Here is a 20,686-nt window from a genome sequence, read left to right on the forward strand (position 1 = left end):
CCCCTAGTGGGTGCGTCTGGTTTGGTGACTCGTCCGTCCCGGCGCGAAGAGGCGCTGCGTCCCTTATTTTGAAAAGACAGAGTCGGAAGCCACGTTGTAAATTTCCCCAGACTTGACAAGCTGGACCGTGGCACATTTTTTTGACAGCGGAAATGAGGAGTCGCCACTTTTTTCCGCGTGAAGTTCGTGGCTGAAAGTTTTCTTTCCTCGTTTTTTTTTCTTCTTCGCGGAGGAACCATCGCGTGCATTCACGATGAGAGAGAAAGCGACGGGCTTTTCGGCTCGCAGCTTCTCCTCTGATGTCCACTTTCTGTTGCTCCCCGCCGACGTCGTTTTGAGTTACTTTAGATGCTTCTCGACACATTTCCGTTATGCGAAGTCCAACTTGTTGGTTAGTTGTCGTGCTGCGGTGGGTGCCCATCCGAGATAACGGAGAACGTGAGTATGTTGTGAGCTTCTGTCAGCTTTTTTTACCCTCTAATCTTAAAGTGCTTTTAACATCACTAAACTCTAAACGTCACCACATGGGGTGATAATCCCAAAATAACGAACCGGAGCAGTAATGGGGACATTGCTTCCGTCCAAAAGTACGTTTTTTCTGCACTAATAATCGTCGAAGAAATGTGCTCGCGTGAAATTTAAAGGGCTCTGCCTCTTTCTGGCTCGCGCCTGGTGGAGCTGGCGCTAATGTTTTTGCTCAAAAAGTAAAGTTTTCTGTTAAAAGTAGCGTCCTGTCAGGATTGTCCTGTCTGTCTTTCCTGGCGTCACACCAGCGAGGACATTTGGCACTGAGGATGCACACAACACGTGCTTTTTGTCACTAAGCTTTACTCTGTGTGAATTTCTGTGGCATTATTTGGCGCAAGTCTATCAATGGAGGTCGCCATGGTGATAGCGTAATATGAAACCTGTTGTGACTTATGTAGTAATGCGTGTTAATGGGCCAAACACGGAGCCGGAGCAGACCCCCCACTGTAATTTCACCCATGAACACCCAGCACGATCGTAAGTGTGTTCTTGAAACGTGAACGTGAACGCTATTGGTGTTTATGGCATGTGTTGCACGAGCGTGAGTGTGCGCGTGCTGGGGTCAGTGGTCACCCCACATGACTGCTGGATGGAGAACAGGAACAAGTGGGGAGCAGACACTTGGTTTCACAATCCACTGTTGTGTAGCACTAAATCAAAACAGCAATTTGTGTGTGTGTGTGTGTGTGTGTGTGTGTGTGTGTTTTGGAGAGGGATCTACTTCTATTCATATCTCGTGTGTGCGTGTGTGTGTAAATACAGGTTTGTGAACAGGAGGATACTCCTTCAAAGTAAAAGGTGTCTCTCTGTCTGTTTGCTTTGAAAGGCAGCAGGTGTGTAGTTGTGGTGGTTCCCAAATGTTTCGACCAAAATAGTCGTTTATCATTCAACTCTTAAAATCCTTAATATCTTTTATTTAAGTACCGTACTCAGTTTTTATTTCCAGTTTGTGGCGCTTTATACTCATATTCTGCTACATTTCCGAGGGGAGAATTCCACTTTTTACTACTACTTTATGTTTATTTGATAGTTTAGTTTCTAGTTATTTTGGAGTTTAAGATTTTACATACCAAACAAATGGTCAACAAATATAATATATGATGCATTGTTATAGATCCTGACGATCCAGCAGTATTTAAAAATGAGCTCCACTTCGACCAGCTGCAGCATTAAATGCTGCCTACACACAAATGTGTCAATACTCATAATCAAATTATGTGATATACACACACGCATACTCACACAGTAATGGCACACTCTGAGATGGGCTGTTCTGCATTATGAGTACTTTGACTTTGATGCTTGAAGTACATTTTGCTGGTAATACCTCTATAATTCACTGCAGTGACATTTTGAATGCACGACTTCCACTTGGAACTTACTACCTAAGGGATTTGAGTACTTCTTCCACCGCCTTTATATAACAATATCCATACAGTGACTCTCAAATGTTAAAAATATACTTGGGAGGGCCTCCTCCATCTGCCAGCCACTTTCCATCACAATAATACAACAGGCCGCAATTGGAGACAGCCAGCACTTTGTCAATTTATGAGCTAACCGGCTTAAATATGATAAATCTAACGTTAGCTGCCTGACTGACGTGTTAATGTGCACATGTATACATGTGCTGTTCCTCGGGATAGCTTTTGGGAATTTGGAGCAAACTGAATGACACCAAACTGAGCGCATGATGCACTGCTGTTGTTAAAATGCATGAAAATCAATGGACCGACTGTTCATCAATAAAACAGTCAGTCAGGAATGCCTGTTTTGTAGCTAATTCAGCAACTTAAATGCTGTACAAATCAAAGTCTTATATTGTCATCAAGCAGATGAGCACATTGTTTTGCAGCGTTACCCACAATCGTCTTGATACACCCAGACATCTTAGAGGGATAGCTGCCACAGTATCAACAGTGTGGCGTAATCTCCATCGATTGACAGATTTGTCTCCTTGCATTGTTTTGTAAATGTCATCATAACGCCCACCCTTACAAATTATTATCAGCTTGCCAGCTGTGTCATATTACCAGGCCCTCTTTAAATTGTATATAATCTAAGAAAACCCATTTGTAGGACACATATTTACCTTCTGTAGCAATCCCAGCAACAGGCTGGTGTTAGCATTCTTTGTTGATTCAGTCATTAAGATGTGACAGTTGTAACACCTTGAGCCATTGAAGCACAAAAGACAGAAAAACATGCCTCTAGGGTGGGGAAGTAAGGCCAGCTAAAGCGTACATAATATTTTCCATGGCAGACAGGTTTAACTGTGTCAACCCCAGACTGTAATTTAAAGGTTATGTGTCGTTGCAGATCCCTAATTGGCCCATACAGTCTGCTGGTGTTTATGATGAATTTCAGTGAACTGTTTTCTTCGCTGCAGGCTTTCTGAACTTTGGTGCTGTCCTTACTTCTTTTGCTCAGTGTGGTTTCTGCCTGTGTGAATGTGTAGGGGGCCCCGCACCCAGCCTACCATGAATACAGCCAAACCTAAACACGCAGCCACACGATACTGATAAAAATGATTTCTGCTTTCCAGGGCTGATGACCATCTGAATATCATGAGTTATGATATTCTGCTTTACATTTTCAGCACTGGAAAATCTTGGACTTTCCCTCGAGAGGGGGATGACACTTGTTCAGCATAATTATAATAGGATTTTCTCCAACCTGACAAGATTACTTGGTTGGGGATTTTATGCACCACAACACAATATTGTCTCTGTAGCTGTCGGAGACGTATTTCCTTGAAAGAGAAGACTGTAGCTTCTTAGATTAGTGGAACATCTTTGAAGCATAATGCACCATTGATGCGCATGCATGCATGCGTGTGTATGTGGTGGTGGACTCTGCAGCCTCGGTTATCAGCCGTGGATCAGACAATGTCATGGTTCCCTGTCTTTAACTGAGATGTTACTGGATGCCAGCTCATCTGCTTCCCTCAGGGTTTCAAGGAAGGCGGGGAAAGGGAAGGAGGAACCATGAGAGATTGATTTTCAGACAGACGAGAGCAGGAATCTGCAAAAGATGAGCGGTGGAGAAAGACGGAAGACACAAATTACGGCAGAAAATGGGAGAAAAAGAAAGCTCTTTTCTGGTGTCAGTAGAAACCTTTGTGTGTGTGTGGGTGTGTGTGTGTGTGTGTGTGTGTGTGTGTGTGTGTGTGTGTGTGTGTGTGTGTGTGACTTAAAGAGCTCTTGGCCACCCAAACAGCTAAGCCTAAAAATCTCAGACTCAACTGTATTTTCTCACCACAGACACACACACACACACACACACAACATACAGTGGAGTTAAGTTCTTGCATGTGTGTGCACGCGTTTGTGCAAGCATTTCGGGGGGGACAGACTTGCGTGCCTGTGTCTTTTTTTTCCAAAGCAGCAATAATTAGAGACTGTGTGTGTATTTGCGTGTGTTTACCTCAATGCGCCCCTGTTCTTGTTGTTAGAAGAATGTTGATTATAGGCCCGATTTAGCTTCAGCAGTATGAGGATGTCGCTGAAAATGTGTGTGCTTGTAGGCTCTGCAGTAGCAATACGTTAACGGATTTGTGTGTGTGTGTGTGTGTGTGTGTGTGTGTGTGTGTGTGTGTGTGTTCACAGTGAGGATGCAGTTCAAGAGTTTTGTTTTCTTTCCCCAAGCACCCCCTCAGTGTTTGCTTTTCAGTCATTAGACGTTCAGTGTGTTTACACATTAGCCTATGAAATTAACTCAGCAATTATTTTGATAATAGATTAATTGCTTAAGTAATTTTTCTTTCGCTTTTGGACTGTGGGTCACACAAAACAAGCAAACCGCAGACAGCACCTCTGGCTCTGAGTAACTGTGAATGCTATGATTTCACAGTACATCATAGACCGAACAATTGAGCAGGGAATTGAGAAAATAATCAGTGGATTACATACATACACGCATCAAAACGCTTGTGTGTTTGTTCCTTTGTCTATGTGTATTTAGCAAAAATGGGAGTCATTTTTAAGTTGAAGTGAAAGTAGGAACATATTCTCAGGCAAAACACACAATTTGCATAATGTTGCACAAGTTTATTCCAAACACCAGCACAGTTTTTCTGTCACTGCAGCTAAAAACAAGACTCTTGGAAGATGCGTCTGTGTCAGAAAGTGGTATTTTGTAAATTTTATTTATTTAACCTTTATTTAACCAGATAAAAACCCATTGAGATCAGGATCTCTTTCACAAGGGTGACCTGGCCAAGAGGTCTGTAGCACATGTCATAAGAACAGTTACAAGGAAGTGATGGTATAGAATAAGACATACAATTTTAGAGATGCAGTAGTGTTTTCAAGTGCAAATGCAAACACTGAAACTCAATTGGCTCCTCATGAGTCCCAATGTGGAAGAGTTTGCAACTCCTGAATTAGCCTTCCAGGAAGTCAGATGCCTGCAGATGATTCACAGCCGATCAGAGTGGCCGAAGGACTCATTTACCCTCTTCAACAGCCCCCCACACAAGTTACACTCTCTCTCTCTCTCTCTCTCTCTCTCTCTCTCTCTCACACACACACACACACACACTCATTTGATATCTCACAACTTAAATACTTTCATGCCTCTTCACAATTCACAATGAATCAGAATCACATCATGAGCAGGGATGACTCATTCATAAAGAGCTTGTGGATTTCAGACAGAGATGTCTGTCGTACTCTCCCGGGCTGGAACATTTGACTCTCGAATGCTTGAATTGGCTGAATTGTATTGATTTGACTCCACCGAGTTGTGAATGATGGATTGCTGTTTTCAGCTTTTCAGAAACTAAACCTGTGTTTAAGGGTTCCAGTAATAAGCTGAGGTCTGCTTTTGGTGGCTTTGTAGCTGAGAAACGTACTCAAACTGTTTAGTTATTCAGTGTATGCGTATTTAATGTTCTGTAATATGCACAGTCAGTTAGTGTTTGTTTTGTCAAAGTCTGTGTGCAGGAAAAAGGATCTGAGCGTGCATTCAGTTTTTCTTCATTTTAATACAGTGTACACAGTACGCTCGCACGATTATGCGTATGGCCACATTCTGTTCTTCTTAAACAGTATTCAGACTTGGGCAGAGCTTGAATGAGTTTTAATTTTCAATCAGAAAATATACAAATTTAAGCCATAATCAGTTAATTGGATATAAGACAACAGTCCGCTATTTTTATCTAACAGATCTCCTGCAGGACGGCCTCCGCATGCAGCTCGAACACACCAGGCAAGTGGGTGTGATGGAGGCTTCTCTCACATTTGGGCAATACTCCTCCTTGTTTACGATGCTTGACCAGAAGCGGATGTCGCTTTTTGCTTTTTCAGTTTTTTCCAGCAGAATATCTGACTCTGCTCAAGCGGCCACGAAGTCGATGCGTTTGCACTCCTGAGAGTTTGTTGAAGCAATGAGCTCTTGCTGCCTCTCTCTGTCTCTCTCTCTCTCTCTCTCTCTCTCTCTCTCTCTCTCTCTCTCTCTCTCTGACATGACTCTGTGTGTGTGTGTGTCCACATTTTGGCAGTTTTCGCAATACTCTGCGTTTTACATTTGATTCAGTTTTTATTACCAAATTCTGCAATTTCCGCTGTGTTTTCAGGATAATTTTAGCATTTGGTTCTAGTAAAACACACTTTTACCATGAACATTAGTTTAATTTTAATGATGCCATATCGTTATTGAGCCGTATGATAACTATGTTAGTATAAAATTTGTCCCAACATGTTTTGAATCGGCAGCAGGGTGTAATGAATGGACCAAACATGGAGGAAAAAAAGGGTTGTTTGACCCGACCTCATTCCTTTAGTCTCCCCTCCTCACACATCACATCTATCCGTGCGGCCAAAGCCAAAACTGAACTTCTCTTTTCATTTTTTGCCTGTCATTATGTCTCTGGGAGCCCTATATTTTAGTATTTCCTTGACATGCCAGGGTCTGTCTTTGCTGGATAATGATAGACTGTGCAGAGACGTTTTGTATTAGTCATTGGTAGGATGCCGGACAGCTGGAAAGATGCTTGTTAGTGAGTATTTTACTTGGTTATTGGGAATTATTGGACACATGATCATCATATATACTGTTTTCTTTTAAGGTAAATCCCATACTTGTTTGTGTTGCAGTATTAGTGAGGAACGCGGTCTTGATACTCCGGCCTACAGTTGCTTTCCTACTTTTCATCCTTGCTAGTGCTGTGCAATTTCCTTCGCATCATAGATCCAGCCTTTCACTTTCGCTCTTTTCCCAACCTGCCTCCCTCTCTCCGTTCCCAGACCACAGGAAATGGCCAGAAAGTGGCTGGGCTTTATTTCTGTGCGCCTTAAGAATAGCAGCATTGTGTTGTGTAGGAGCCTGCATTGTTATGGGAATGTAGGACCGAGCGAGAGAACACTCTCAACCAAAACAAAAAAAAAGCAACCTACGTACCCTGTAGTATTTTTCCTACACATCAGAACAACAAACGGCATATGCAACACAAAAGATAACTTCACTAGTTCACAGCTGTCGTTGCCTCTTGTTTTCCTTTATCAAACGATAGTCTCTGTTTTAAAGGTTGTTCATGCCACTCAGCTTATGCCATGTGGGTATATCAGTATAATAAGTATTGTAGCTTTTCCAACAGGCTTTACACAAATAAGCATTTGCATGTCTTTGTCATACATATACACCCAGATCTAACATTTTATCGTTTACTGGTTGTTTATATTTGTAACAGACGCTCGATGTAGCTGCAGGCTCCCCGTCTCTTGTTTTACCCCAAATCAGCTGATGCTTTCCTCGGGTTATGGGAAGTTACGGCCGACCTTATCTCATGTTTCAGCACTACTTCCTCCTTTACAATATGTTCTTAAATTATGTAAGCTGTGTGCGTCTCGCTTTCTGCTCTGCTCATTATCAAAGCTCTTTCACATCTCGCTTCACACAAACAGGAACACGGAGACCCAGCCAATCCCCATCCCTGCAACTGCAGTTGTTTTTCATGTCGGCCTCTTCTTTTATGTCGCCGATCAATCAGCACTTTTTGCTGCATCTTGCTGTTGTCTGGTTATGCAAGTTTGGCCCGATGCGTCGCAGCTTCTCGCACTCAAGTATAAAACATGAAGTGAAGGGCATGAAAAACGTGGTGTCAGTTTGTGTTAAGTGCTGTGGTGGAACAGCCTGTTGGGCCTGTCATAACAGTATTGAATGGTAACTGTTTTGGTGGGAATGTCTGGCCTTTTTCTTCTGATAACAGACTTGCATAATAGTTGCTTGTGGGTTCGTTCTCCTCGATGTTCCTGTTGTATTTTGCTCAAGATTTTATTTTTGTCCACGTAAGGCAATGAGCAATCCTCCGCCGTCAATGAAACTTGATCCAAGCAGGTTTTTAATGCTCTGCTTTTGTAAACTGTCGTGTAAAACAAAGTCAGTGCAGTGAAATTATGTTGTTACACAAGATGAATTGATGGTTGTGATAAATAATCATGACTTCCATATTGATTATCATCTTGGCTGTAAAAATCTGTACATGTGTGCTAAACATTTCACTCAAATAGTTGTGGAAAGACCTATAAATTAAGGCCTTCTGCACAGCAGCAGCACAATAGCATTTTGATGGTGTGAGCTATTATTTAGCTATGGAGAAAGCAAATATGTTGAACCTCATCGAGTGCAGTGCCATGATATAAAATCCACTCCGCATGCAACGCCCAAGGTCGTGCCCTAAAGGACAATCTGTACAGTTTGACCTTGATTGTCAGCCATCTTGACTGAGCTCATTCCCTGCTGTGGTAGTGGGGTATGGCTTGGTGTCAGCTGCAGGGGAGAGATGTGGGAGGTTAATTATGCAGTAGCGGAGTGGACCTGAGACGACATGCTGGATGGAGAGAAGCATGGCTGCCCTCCTGTCAACTTTCTGTTTTGTATCAGTTAACATTCAAAATATAATGTGTTCATTAGCGAGGTTTAGATATGATGGTAGGTGGGTTTTTTTTACCTTTGGACTAGAGCCAAAACAATTAATATTACTATGACTGAATTCAAATTCACTCTCAAATGTGAGAGTTGGCTGCTTTTCTTTGTCTTATGTGATCTTAAAGTGGATAACTTTGGGTTTTGGACTGTTTGTCAAACAAGACTATTTTAGACATCATGATGGGCTTTAGGAAATTGTGATAGTGAGAAACAGATTTTTTTCTTTCTACAGATGACTACTCAAATGATGAATCAGAATCAGCCTTATTGGTCAAGCATGTGTGCACATACAAGGATTTTGACTGTAGTTTAAATGTGAAAATGAACACCAGATTGATCAATATTGAAAATAGATGCTAGGTGCAGCTTTGGAAAGAGCAGTATCAGTCAGTTGTCATTTCACTTTTACAAGAAAGTGCACAAATGTATTTCCCAAAATGTCAAACTATTCCTTTAAGTCTTAGTGTTTCTATAACGTAAACGTGACAACGTCAGTAGACATCACAGCTGTGTGCTATTTCAGGCAATGTGTCTGGCTTTACAGCAACTGTTTCCCTTTCTGTTCTGCAAAAGCTGAGTCGTTTCTCCTCTGAAACCTCCTCTTATTTTATCGAGGTAAATATACCGTTGTCTCAAATTAATCTGGTAAATATCCCCGAGCACACTTTACCACACACCTTTAATTGTCTTTCTTCAGCGCCACCTGTCTCCTCCATGTGTGCGCTCTCAGCTTTCAGCACTAAGTAATTACAATCACAAGCAACGGCTCTTGTACTTAAATAAGTGCTCTTTCCACCCCTGACGTAAGAGTGCATTTTGGTGTGCATGTAAGCGCGCGTGTGTGTGCGCGTGCGCATATGTGCACGCCTGTACAGTGTCTCTGCCTGTGTGCACTGCTCGCTGCTTGCCAGGGCAGGGCAGGGCTTCCTGTTTCTGTGATTGCTGCCCAGGCAGAGCGGAGCAAAGATCCTTTGGTCTCTGTTCCTCTTTAGTTTTGCCACCTGGACCTTCACCCACAAACCTGGCGCCATCTCCTCCCCTCTCGTCTTTCTTCCTCTCTTTTTTTCTCACTTCCTGCCTGCCTTCTCATTATCCCCTCATCCCTCTCTCTGTCTGTCCCTGTGACTCTTGTTTCTCTGTCGCCTCCTCTTCCTTTTCTTGTTTGATTCTCCTCCCACCTCTCTCTCTTTTTAATAACCCCCTAACTCCTCTACTCACACACTCACTCACTCTCCCTGCTTTGTAAATGTATGCCTGGCTCTGTGATTCATTCAGTGATTCAGAGAATGGAAATTCAAAGGTGGTAACAAAATCTGTTTTTCATCCCAAACCTTGTGATGCACATGTTGCCGCGTTTTTTTTTTTCCTTCTAATTTATTTATTTTTTCCACTCCAGTTTTTACGGGAAAAACTAGAGTGTTTGATGTCTCAGAGAGCCTTGATGCCATGCAGACTAATTGAGTCGTAAGCAATAGATTGGATCCGGCTGATCTTGGTAATAAGGACAGGGCTATATAAAGGTCAGAAGGATGTGGCTTGCTGTAAATTGCATTTTATGTAATGACTATGAAGATTAGGATCACATCCTATTTCTGTAGTAATGAACAACCAAACGGTCCATGCAGGTATACACGTGCACACATTTTCAGCCAAGTTACTCATATACACATCTGTCTCTTTGCGTGTGTGAAAAGAAAAAAAAAACAGATGTCATGCATGTTTAAGTATGACTGTGAAAACATGGAGGGAGTCTCTGTGATGTCATGCATAACTTTCTGCGATTGACCCTTTTAAGACTTGAGGTGGGACGCACTGTTCGCTGCCCTTATGTCAGTTGTTGTAGCCTGAAAATCCAAACAATGTAGAGCTGGAGATGAAGGATAACACCAAGGCTGCAAATAAGAATTAAGGATTAATTTTCTATCAATTGACTAATAATTTCAGCTTGAGATAGCTCTCAGTAAATCTCTCTTACACACACTTGCATGTCCCCTGTACACCTCAACATCAACTTAATGACGTAATAATAATAATAATAATAATAATGTCAAAATCACGAGAATGCACATTATAAGTAACTGATTAAGATTAAAACCTAATTATCTGGTAAATTACTGAAGTTGGTGGTCTTTTCCATTGATTTCCACTGAGTTTTTCTGTACAACCATCAGAAATGATGTTCTTATATCACCTTCATACTGGAGTTAGTGTGCCACTCTGGCAGTTGCCACCTGCTATGAATACATGTCCTGAAAGCTCAGAGACCTCTTTTGTGCCTGTGTGTGCGTGTGTGTCCGCATCCATTGCATCAAACAAGAGCTGCTCCCAACTGGGGACAACAGGGAGCACACAGTGGTGTGTGAGAGCTGATACCAAGCTCTTGAGATATAAATAGGGCCTCCCTGAAACAGGGCTTCCACCAGCAGCACTGATAATTCTCTCTGTGTTGTATAAGCCTCAGCCTTTGTGTCTTTGTAGATTTTATTTTCTCAGTTTCGCACAAAAACGAATGCCACCTCTGCTCTTTTTTGAAATGTTGTAGTGGTTATGTTTGTGCTGGCACTGCAGTCTGAAGACAGTGTTGGTTTCAAGAAAATTGCGTTTTGGCTCTGCTCCCAATAGGCCACAGCCAGGATACTGTTTACTGGCTACCATAGGAACGCTGGTAGCTCATCTCTTCTGGTGCCTGGGTATTTAGCGAACATACCACAGCACCACACATTCGCCCCCCCAGTGTGTCCTGAGGTTGATTTAAGCTTGTGTTGTGTTAAGAATCAACTCAGTGAGCTGACACAAGTCATGAGGTTACGCATGCTGACAAGATCAATTCACGTGTGTCTTTCACGCATCCTGTTCCCCTTCCTGCTTCATTAAAATCAGTGTTTGGCTGCCCCAAGTAAAAAAGCATTCGTTTAGTTCCACTTCTGGTGTCGGGAGCAACAAAGTTATGAGGCAGGGTAAGAGATGTGCTACTCATTTTTCTTGTCTTTAGTGGTATAGAGCTAGTATTCACTTTGTTACCCATCTGGGTGTTAAAATGTATTCTTGATACAATTCAGATCAGAGTCTAAACTTCCGTGAATGAGCTGCAGAGGAGATGACCTCCATAACGTCCATGGTGGGAGCGCATCAGTTTGTGATTAGTGAGTGATAAGTTTGTTGAATGACAGTTAGAAAATTGTGTTCTCGTCACAGATTCTCCATACTGCTGCTTTGTCTGACCCTAAATGAAGATACTCACTTTACAGTGAGAGCACACATAAAAAAGCAGCAAATCTTCACATTTGAGGAGCTGAAAGCAGATAATGTTTGACTTTTTTTTTTTTTTTTTGTATCAAGTAATCCATGAATGGAGTAATTGTTTCATATTCACATGTGGTGGACCTCGTGTCAGAGCTTCAGATACAGAGAATGCTCTATATTTCTGTAAATGCCAGTCACTCACAAGCTGCTTTCCTGGCAGAATATTTTTTTCTTGCACCTGTTTGACTCATGCATCTGTTCAATAAAGGCAAATGACTTCCAGGAGTTGTTGATGTCACTGTCTGTTTGCTATTTTAAACAACAGTGGCTCAGCCAGTAGTTTCACAGTGATAGCTGGAGCATACAGACTGTATCTATACTTTGGTTCTTGCCAACAAACCTGCAACTGGTGCTGACATTAGCCACTTAGTTGCTTAGGGCAGCGTTTACTCGGCTGCTTGTGGCGTCGATACTGCGAGAAAAGCTGTGCCAGATTTCTGTAAAGCACATGAGAGAGGCGAAGAAAGCAATCAGTGTGCAAGTGTGTGTGCCACAGTGAAGAATGTAGGCATTGAGAGAGAGGAGGAGGAGGAGGAGGAGGAGGAGGAGGAGAAGGGAGTGATGAGTAAGGTGAGGAAGACAGAAAGGAGGGAATGCAGGAACATTGGCTCTATTGTGGAGGAATGTTTTCCATTTGCAGCTTAGTGTGTTTGAATTGGCCTATTTTTTTCTGTCATCCCCTGCTGAGTGCTGTCTAGCAAAACAATAATATGATAACAGAGCACCAAGTAGAGGTCAGAGGTCCTGGATAAGAGCAGAGAAAGGAGACAGAAAACTGTGTGACTCTTTTTGTTTTCCCTCACAACTTGAACGTGGTTCTGCTAGACCCTCAGTCAAGGTGAAAGTAAAGGAAGCATGGATCCAAACACATCTGGAGATCCTCATACCAGAGGACACAGAGGATCAAAAGAAAGGGAAAACCATGGGAACAGAGACGGCCAAGCCCCCAGAGGGATACGGCAAGAGGAAGTGTGTGTCTGTATATGTGTGTATGTGTGTGTATGTGTGTGTGTGTGTGTGTGTGTGTGTGTGTGCATGTGCCGTAGCCAGTCAGTGCTGAGTCATCGCTGGGCTGGCCAGGCAGATAGAAACAGGCTTCTGGGGGGGGCCAGCTGGAGGGGCACAAGGGGGCATGCACTGAGCATGCTCCGAAAAGTACAGGAAGGGAATTAGTTGTTGTGACAGGACACATCCAGGAACTTAAGTGACGCAATATTTCACCTTGCCAAGTTTTGGCTCCCTCATTGACGTACGTGTCCCCTGGTATATGTGATGGTGCTAATGAAAAAGTTGTCAGCTTGTTGTGTGTCAAGATCTTACGAATTTGCTTCTCTGGATGTCGTCGTTTAGGACACGAAGAGGGAGGGAGATGTTAGCGGAGAGATAACGAGACATGTTGCTCCATGTTTGGCCCGACCACAACGACCCCCCCCCTTCTATTTCTTGTGGTTTTCTGTGATCTGTTGGACCACAGTCTATGACTCCCCCCACACCGACCCACACACACCCGTATGCACACACACACACATACACACACACTCACACACACACACACATACTTCCTCTATTTAGAAAAGACCCTTCTCTGCTGCACTGGAGGAAGATGGTATGTACTGTAGGCACACGTAGTTTGAGAGTGATAAAAACGTCATCTACTGTGGCCTGTGTCTTATTTTGAGTTTATAGAGCTGGTGTTCAGCAGCTCATTTATGGGAAGCATGGGTACAGCAGTATAGGAATGAGCTGCAGTTGTTATATATTGCATGTTGGGATCTTTTCAAACATGTTCAGGTTCTTTAGACATCAATGTTTGTCTGGCAGTGAGTGTTTAATGATGAGATATTTTCAACCACCCTGTGCAATAGATGTAACTGCAAAATCCAATCATGCTAAAGTTTATAATCAGACAAAACCTCCTCATGAAACTTAATTTAAGTGCATATAGACATCACAGTTTTGCTGCATCACAGTACTGTGAAGGTCTAGCAACTCTGTGGCTGATTATACAACATTATACCATCCATGGGCTGTCTGCATAAACCAAGAAGCTCCACTCTTGCATCAGCTCAAGCCTGTTGTGGTTCTCTGAAAATGTGTCGTTCCTCCTACTTATCATCTGTAACTATGGGTTGAGTGTACTGCGGGTCAGCAGTGTATACACACATCAGGGAACGGCAAGAGGGTTTTTGAAAAGATGAAGGACGGGGTAGGGCTCTCTTTGAATGCTTAGGAATGCATCCTGTTTCCTCTTTTCTGTGTAACTATGTGGTTAACTCTTAAACCACTGTCTCATGTCTTTCTAATTACAAAAGCAGCGTTTAGTCATCCAAGAGGGATAGGAAAGATCATAAGCACCATAGAAGAACAGGCCTGGTGGATGTTGTTTCTGCACAGAGCGATAATGGCAAAGCTTTGACACGACTGATTATGATGTATTTATGTGGCCAGTGAGGACATCGTTATGTGAGGACCCCAGGACAAATAGAGGGGCGTCCTGATAGCTGAGGGGATTAAGACGCTCACTATATAATCGCAACATTGTGTTTTGAGCCCAGGAGGCCGGAAACCTTGTTGCATGTCATCCCTCTCCTCTCTCTCCCTTCATTTCCTGTCACATCTTTACAGTCTGCTCACAAACAAGACCAAGAGTGGCCAAGAGATATTAAAAAAAAAAACAACACCAAAAAATGAGCTCACTTTTGGTCGTCCAACTTAACAAAGGTTTCAACTGCCAGTTGAGTCAGAAATTTGTTGTTGTTTTTTTTAAAGGGGTAAACAAGCATGTTGTATCATCATCTGCTGCATGTGGAGTGAGACCATGATCTGACCCTGAACATCTAATGCACAGAGCTCACTGTGGGACCAGGACTGGTTTATTTTCAGATTCCTAACCAAGCAGCATTTGGAGAAAAGAGCTCATCAGCACAAATAATTCAAATCAGGGTCAGGCTCGGTGTGAAAATGGTCTCTCTTAAACCATTTGTTAAGCTTTATTAACAAAGTTCCCGCTCTTTAGAGGAGAGAGGAGTGAAATCAAGCAAGAGATTGGGGTGTAGAATCAAGCACTCACAATCTATGGAGTAGTCTTGACATAATGAAAACTTCATCTTGAAAAAAAGAAACAACTAAAAAAGCTGAAGGAACATTGAAAGAGGTCATGTGTACACACACACACACACACACACACACACACACACACAAGATGGCCAAGCAGGCAGTGTGGTTGATTGAGAAATTTTCTAACCGTACTTCCTCAGTCAGGGCCTCATTCAGTGTCTGTCCGACTTATTACTGTTTTCATTCATCTCAAATGCTTCAGTCTCTGTCATTCATATCAGTGCAGTCTGGAACTGGTTTTTACTGACTCCATTCCCCTCACTTTGTCTCTTTATTCACCTCAACAGCAGGATAAGATTTCCTTCAGCTTTCCTTAAATATGTGCACTTAACATGTTTTTGCTCGTTAATTCAATCAACTGTTTTTCTACAAATCGAATGGTCCTTTGTCCTTTGAGTGAACTGTGGTCCTCCTTATCTATTAAGATACTCTATGACTGGTTGATTTCCAGAGATTCTTTGCAGGCTCGTGTAATCCAATTTGGACTGTTTAAGATTGAATACAGATAAATCAGACTTTTGGCTGCCCTTCCTCAATGTTCAAACTGTTTCAAACTTTCAAGTAGTTCAAAGAAATGCTCTGACTCTTTCACCAGCTCCATCTTTAGTGCTCTTGTTCTTGCACAATACTCCATATTATCTTGATTTGCCTCTAATTATGTTTCCATATCTCTCCCTTGTTTGTCCCCCCAATCATCTTTTTTCTTTCTTTTCTAAACTGTCCATCCCTCAACTCTTGTCTCCAAATCGACTCCTTCACCCCCACCTCCCCTCCAACCATCCTTTCCTCTTTTCCTCTTTCTGTCTATTTTCAACTTTCTTTGTCTCGCAGCAGTGATTCTCAGCCGGTCTGGTTACTGCAATGAATGGTAACACTATACATCCAACCAACACCACCACAACAGCAGGAGGAGGCCCAGGCGTGGCAGCACCCCCGAGAGGCTGGAGGGAATTCTGCGAGCTGCATGCCATCGCCACAGCCCGGCAGCTGGCCGGACACTACCGGAGCTTCGCCAGAGAGCGGCCACAACATGACGTGCTCCCGCCAGAGACGTTTTCCAAGCAGTTCACTGACCTCTTCCAGCAGCACTTCTGCTGCGAGGTCGACAAAGATGGCACGCCGCTCAGCCAGAACACATGCTCTCCAGCCACTGGTAGTGCCCCCTCCACCGCTCAGGTGGTCTCTCCCCTTCCATCGCAGGCCGTGATAGGTCGCTCGCGGATCACCTCATTGTCTGGCGTGCAGGACTATCGGGAGGCCGGCCGGCCAAGTGGAGGAGCTGCTCGTTTTACTGTGGTGTCACCAAAAGTGGAGCCGGTGGTGGTGAGTCGAGAACAGGAGCAGCCGCTGCGATGTGCTGCAGGAAACTCCTTATCAGGAAACCCGGTGGTGCTCAGAGGGTCAACTCGTAGTATTGGCAGCGGGTCACTGCTCATTCGCAGCCGGAGCAACGAGGAGGTCTCTGGCAATGATCGTCGTCAGGTATCTGAACGGTACTCTTCGGAATCTTCAACCTCCAATCCTGGCCACGCTGATGTCACACATTTCTCTGTCAGTCATATCCGGCAGACCGTAAGACGGCTTCTCAAGAAACGGCCTGTCCCCAGCCCCCCCTCATCCCAGGACCTGTCTCCGAACAACCCCACCGCCAACAACAACAATCCTCCAAATAATGGTGACAGAGTGGGTGGGATTTCTCCCACAAATGAGGACGTGTCATCCTCGTCCTCGTCTTCCCACTCTTCCTCTTGTCTGAACTCTGAAGCCACGCCCCCGGCCTCTTCACATGTGTTCATGGCTGGCTTAGCCTCTCACTTCCTGGATCATTTCCGTTGGTTACGCAGCGGAAGCACGAGGCAGAGGAGGTCAGAGGTGAGCGGCTGCTGTAAAGAAGGCCAACTGAGGTACTTGCTGGTGGATGACACTATCTCAGACTCTCAGCCCCGCTGGCAACGCTGCCGCCTGCTGGTCAGGAGGATCAGGGACGCTCAAGGTGGAGGAGGAGGAGGAGGAGGAGGGGAGAGGTACCAGTTGGAGCTCTATGATCCTCCAAAGGTAGAAACATTTGCTCATGTTTTCATTTACACACACAGATTATATATAAACCAAACAGCTCTTGGTTATATGACTACATAGCGGGTGTCAACGCCCACCCATAGTGTCATCTGGTTGATATTGCTGCTCCAAAAAAATGTGTTTATGTGCTTATCAATGGTGTCTAAAAAGCACGTCAACAGCACATTAACTACCCAGGAAGAAGAGAGGAAGTTAAAATTATACATCCAGTTCCGTAATAGCTGAAATATGTTTTCCATATATGTAGATATTCCCAAAGAATTAGGACCATTTTTATTGTCTGCCATCAAGTTTATTGTGTTAATAACATTAGTAGCATTCACAGTCTGCACATGGTGTCATACTTGCTATGCTAGTTGTGCATGCTTCATTGGTTTTAGCTTTGGGGAATATGGTCTCTGTCAGTCTCTTTATACAAAATATATAAAAATCTACAGTGACAAGTGACCAGTGCTGGGTGTCTATAATGGCATACTGGGGGCAATAATGGAATACAGTACATGACATCATGACATTTAACAAAGTGATGTCACAAACTAAAGGATTAGTTCAACACTGCGGAAATATACTTAAACTCTCTTTCCAAAAGAGAGATGAGAAGATTGATACCATTTTCATCTCAGCACACCAATGTCACATTAAGTACCATGTCCATGCGAGGCATATTTGACCAAGAAATGGTACTACCATGCAACCCCCACCCCTAACACCACAAAACCACAATGTGTGAACTTTAGAGGTGTTTTTAGGCAGGTTTTTTTATTATTATTATTCTTATTGTGGACAGAGTCTGCCCAGCTGCCTCTCCCTACTTCCTGTCTTTATGCTAAGCTAAGCTAATCACAGCATAGCTCAAACTTCATAGTTGGTAGACATGAGTGGCATCTTTCCATGTAACACTCAAAATTTGCAACTTTTCACTTAAGTTGTGTCCAGAGATGCAATTGGGATTTCAGTTTCAGCCTGTGCATATGTTGCAATGCAGCAGTGTTTTAATTAGTCCCTGTCGAGCCACAAATGACATTTATTGACATACATTTGTGATCTATCTGATTATTGACATTTACTTTAGCCGCAACAAACATGTTCTGCGTCACTGCATGTATGCACCATGTAATCAATGGCTGACACTTTCGGTCTTACTGTTCTTGCTACAGCAGATGCCTGTGTGTTTCACAGGATTGTGTGTCTGCAGTTCTTGCAAATGTTTGTTGAGCTTCTTCTCAGAACTCTGCACAGCACTGAAGCATTTAACAGCTGGCGAGTTCCTCATCTTGTGCAAGACAGATAATTCTGTAGATCTGTTTGTGTTCATCAATAAGCTGGAAACCCACAGAAGTCTTTAAAGGGTTGGTTAATGTCAGTTTGCCAGGCTGTGTTGCAAATCTATGTATGTACTCTAAATTAACACACACACACACACACACACACAAAGGCACAACTTCATTTCCTGTTTCCAGCTGTTTTAGTCACAGGGGTTTTCCCCCCTCCCTCTTCAAATCATCTCTTTTCTCTGTGTTTGTTTTGTTTTCATAAACGATGTTTTGCCGCATCTAAGAAGCTCCTTTTGCTGTACAATTTGCCACATGACAAAACAAGACCAAAGCTGTGATGACATTTAGCTTTGTCTCAGAAAGCTGTGTGTTGTATTGGTGGTTTTCATCACATCTTTGCCTCCAGTGATTGGTTTGTTTTTTAACTGAAGCTACAGAGTGTGCTGTGATGTTGAGCAGGCTTTGGCTTGAGCAGAGCTGAAAAAGCAAAGAATGATATTTCTAGTCTTGTCAGAACTTAGGCTAATGAAAACTAATCAGAGCATCACGTCTGCTCTTGCCTTGCATGCCGAGTAGCAGTGTCACTGTTAAAACCCCATTAGTTGTTTCACACTGATAATCTTTTCAGATGGGGAAGAGATAGTTTGCCCTTCAGCCCAGTTAACGAAGCTTTATGAAATGTAGTTACTGTTCGTATGGGTAAAGATAGATTGAATCTGTCTGTGCCTCACTGATTACTGTCGCACTTTTCTTTATAATACAGTCATTTTTATGTCTAAATGTAGCACAGCCTTTATCCAGTGAGCCATTTTTGTGCTCAGCTACCTCAAAGAATCTGCAACATTCATGTCTTCTTTTACTCTTTGGTGAGTTGATATGCCTCCTACACTATTTCCTGTTTGTTTGGGGTTTGCTTCAGCCAGTCACAACTTTTCTACTCATTACTTAATGATTACTCCCTCAACTCAACAATCAGAAAATATTAAAGTGTCACATTTCAGTATATTTCTTTGAATAAATTGCATTTTTGGGGGGGTTGAGAATAAGAAAGACCAGTTTGCCTTCCCCTGACCTTGCTTGACAGCTCATCACTGCACAGCAGGATGTCTTTTTTTTTCTAATATGTATGCTTGGCTCACCGCATGAGACCTCATGGCATAAAACCCTGCAATATTTCCAGATGAGGCCAGCTGCAAGGCTGCATGTGCTTGCACACCCAGTCCCCCAAGATCCCCAAACCAGTAATCAGAGTGGCTAACTTGACTGCTGTCCTAGCCACCGCCATCTAAGGTCACTGGAAGCAGAGTTCAGTCTCTTCTGGGTGTGTGCAAGTGTGTATTCTGGCACAAATGGAGGTCAATGAAAAAGAAGTCGCATGCATGTGTATGTGTGATTGTGTGTGCTTGTAGTGTTTTATATTTAGCAGCCCTCACTCCTCAGCCAGCTGCAGCCCTAACCATGTGTGTGAGGTAATTCAGTTGATGGTAGAGCCAGAGCTGTGTGCGTGTGTGCGTGTGTGCGTGTGTGCGTGTGTGTGTGTGTGTGTGTGTGTGTGTATATGTATGTGTGTGCATATATATTCGAATGGGAAGGCATTGGCAGGATTTTCTTGGCTGATTGTAGTGCTGCTTTAGTTAGCCAACTGCATTGCTGCTCCCCCTGTCTTCTGTGTGTGTGTGTGTGTGTGTGTGTGTGTAATCTTGGCAGGGCAGAGAGTTAAGGCCCTGAGAATGGCCTTAAAAGGAATGAGAGCTGTGGACGTGCATGCACACATTTTAACATACACAAAAAAGGAAATGCGCTCAAATCCTAAAAGATGTAATTGAAACACACAAACTTGGGGTTTGCTGTGTTGTATATTGTGTTGGTTCGGTTTCTTTTTTGTGGATGTAAATTCGGGTTTCACACATCTGTGGCCTCTTTCTGTGACTGTGTGCGTATGTAGGTGTGTGAGCATGCATGCCTGCACGCTGCACGCACATTGGCTGCACAGAAAATAACAATCCATGGGTAGTGTTCATATGTATTTTTATTGAGATCTTTCAGTGTGCGTGTGTCTATGTGTGAGAAACAGCAGTAATATCAGTGAGCTGATTTAGCACAAGAGAGGAAGCTGCATGGAAACTGATAATGTATTCGCGTGAGAAAGCTCCAGTCGAGGCACAGAGCTCTGTCAGGGCAAAACTTGAGCCAGTTTTTTGATGCAGCACTAGTGTCGGTCTAAATGCAGCTTTAACCTTTTAATTCACAAAGCCTAGAGGGTGAAAGCTTGTCTCCAGAATGCACCAAAATACAGTTCCCTACTTCATTAAGGTTTGTCTTGTCCAGGATTTTATTCTGTCAACAAATCATTATAATGATCACATCTGGTTATTTCTCTGACCTTTTTGAAGTAAGCAAACAAACTAACACAAACTACTGACAAACGACTGCAAAGATGTCCTTACAGTCATGTTTTG

The 20,686-nt window shown here is 43.2% G+C and overlaps 1 protein-coding gene across 5 annotated transcripts in view; it reads left to right on the plus strand.

The window, feature by feature from the left end:
• Positions 1-129: 129 nt before the first annotated feature.
• Positions 130-20,686, plus strand: part of sh2b3 (SH2B adaptor protein 3) — a 49,863-nt gene continuing 29,306 nt past the window's right edge. Inside the window, exons 1-2 of one of the 5 annotated variants that reach the window (XM_076731534.1) lie at positions 130-438; positions 15,709-16,932. In XM_076731534.1, coding sequence (XP_076587649.1) covers positions 15,739-16,932 — 1,194 coding nt within the window. In that variant the 5' untranslated portion in view covers positions 130-438; positions 15,709-15,738. Of the gene's footprint in view, positions 443-11,393; positions 11,415-13,255; positions 13,367-15,708; positions 16,933-20,686 lie in introns of those variants that run through there. The other 4 variants (XM_076731535.1, XM_076731536.1, XM_076731539.1 and 1 more) reach the window with 4 other exon arrangements.

The sequence above is a fragment of the Chaetodon auriga genome, chromosome 5, assembly GCF_051107435.1.
Source record: "Chaetodon auriga isolate fChaAug3 chromosome 5, fChaAug3.hap1, whole genome shotgun sequence".
In the NCBI taxonomy this organism is placed as follows: domain Eukaryota; kingdom Metazoa; phylum Chordata; class Actinopteri; order Chaetodontiformes; family Chaetodontidae; genus Chaetodon; species Chaetodon auriga.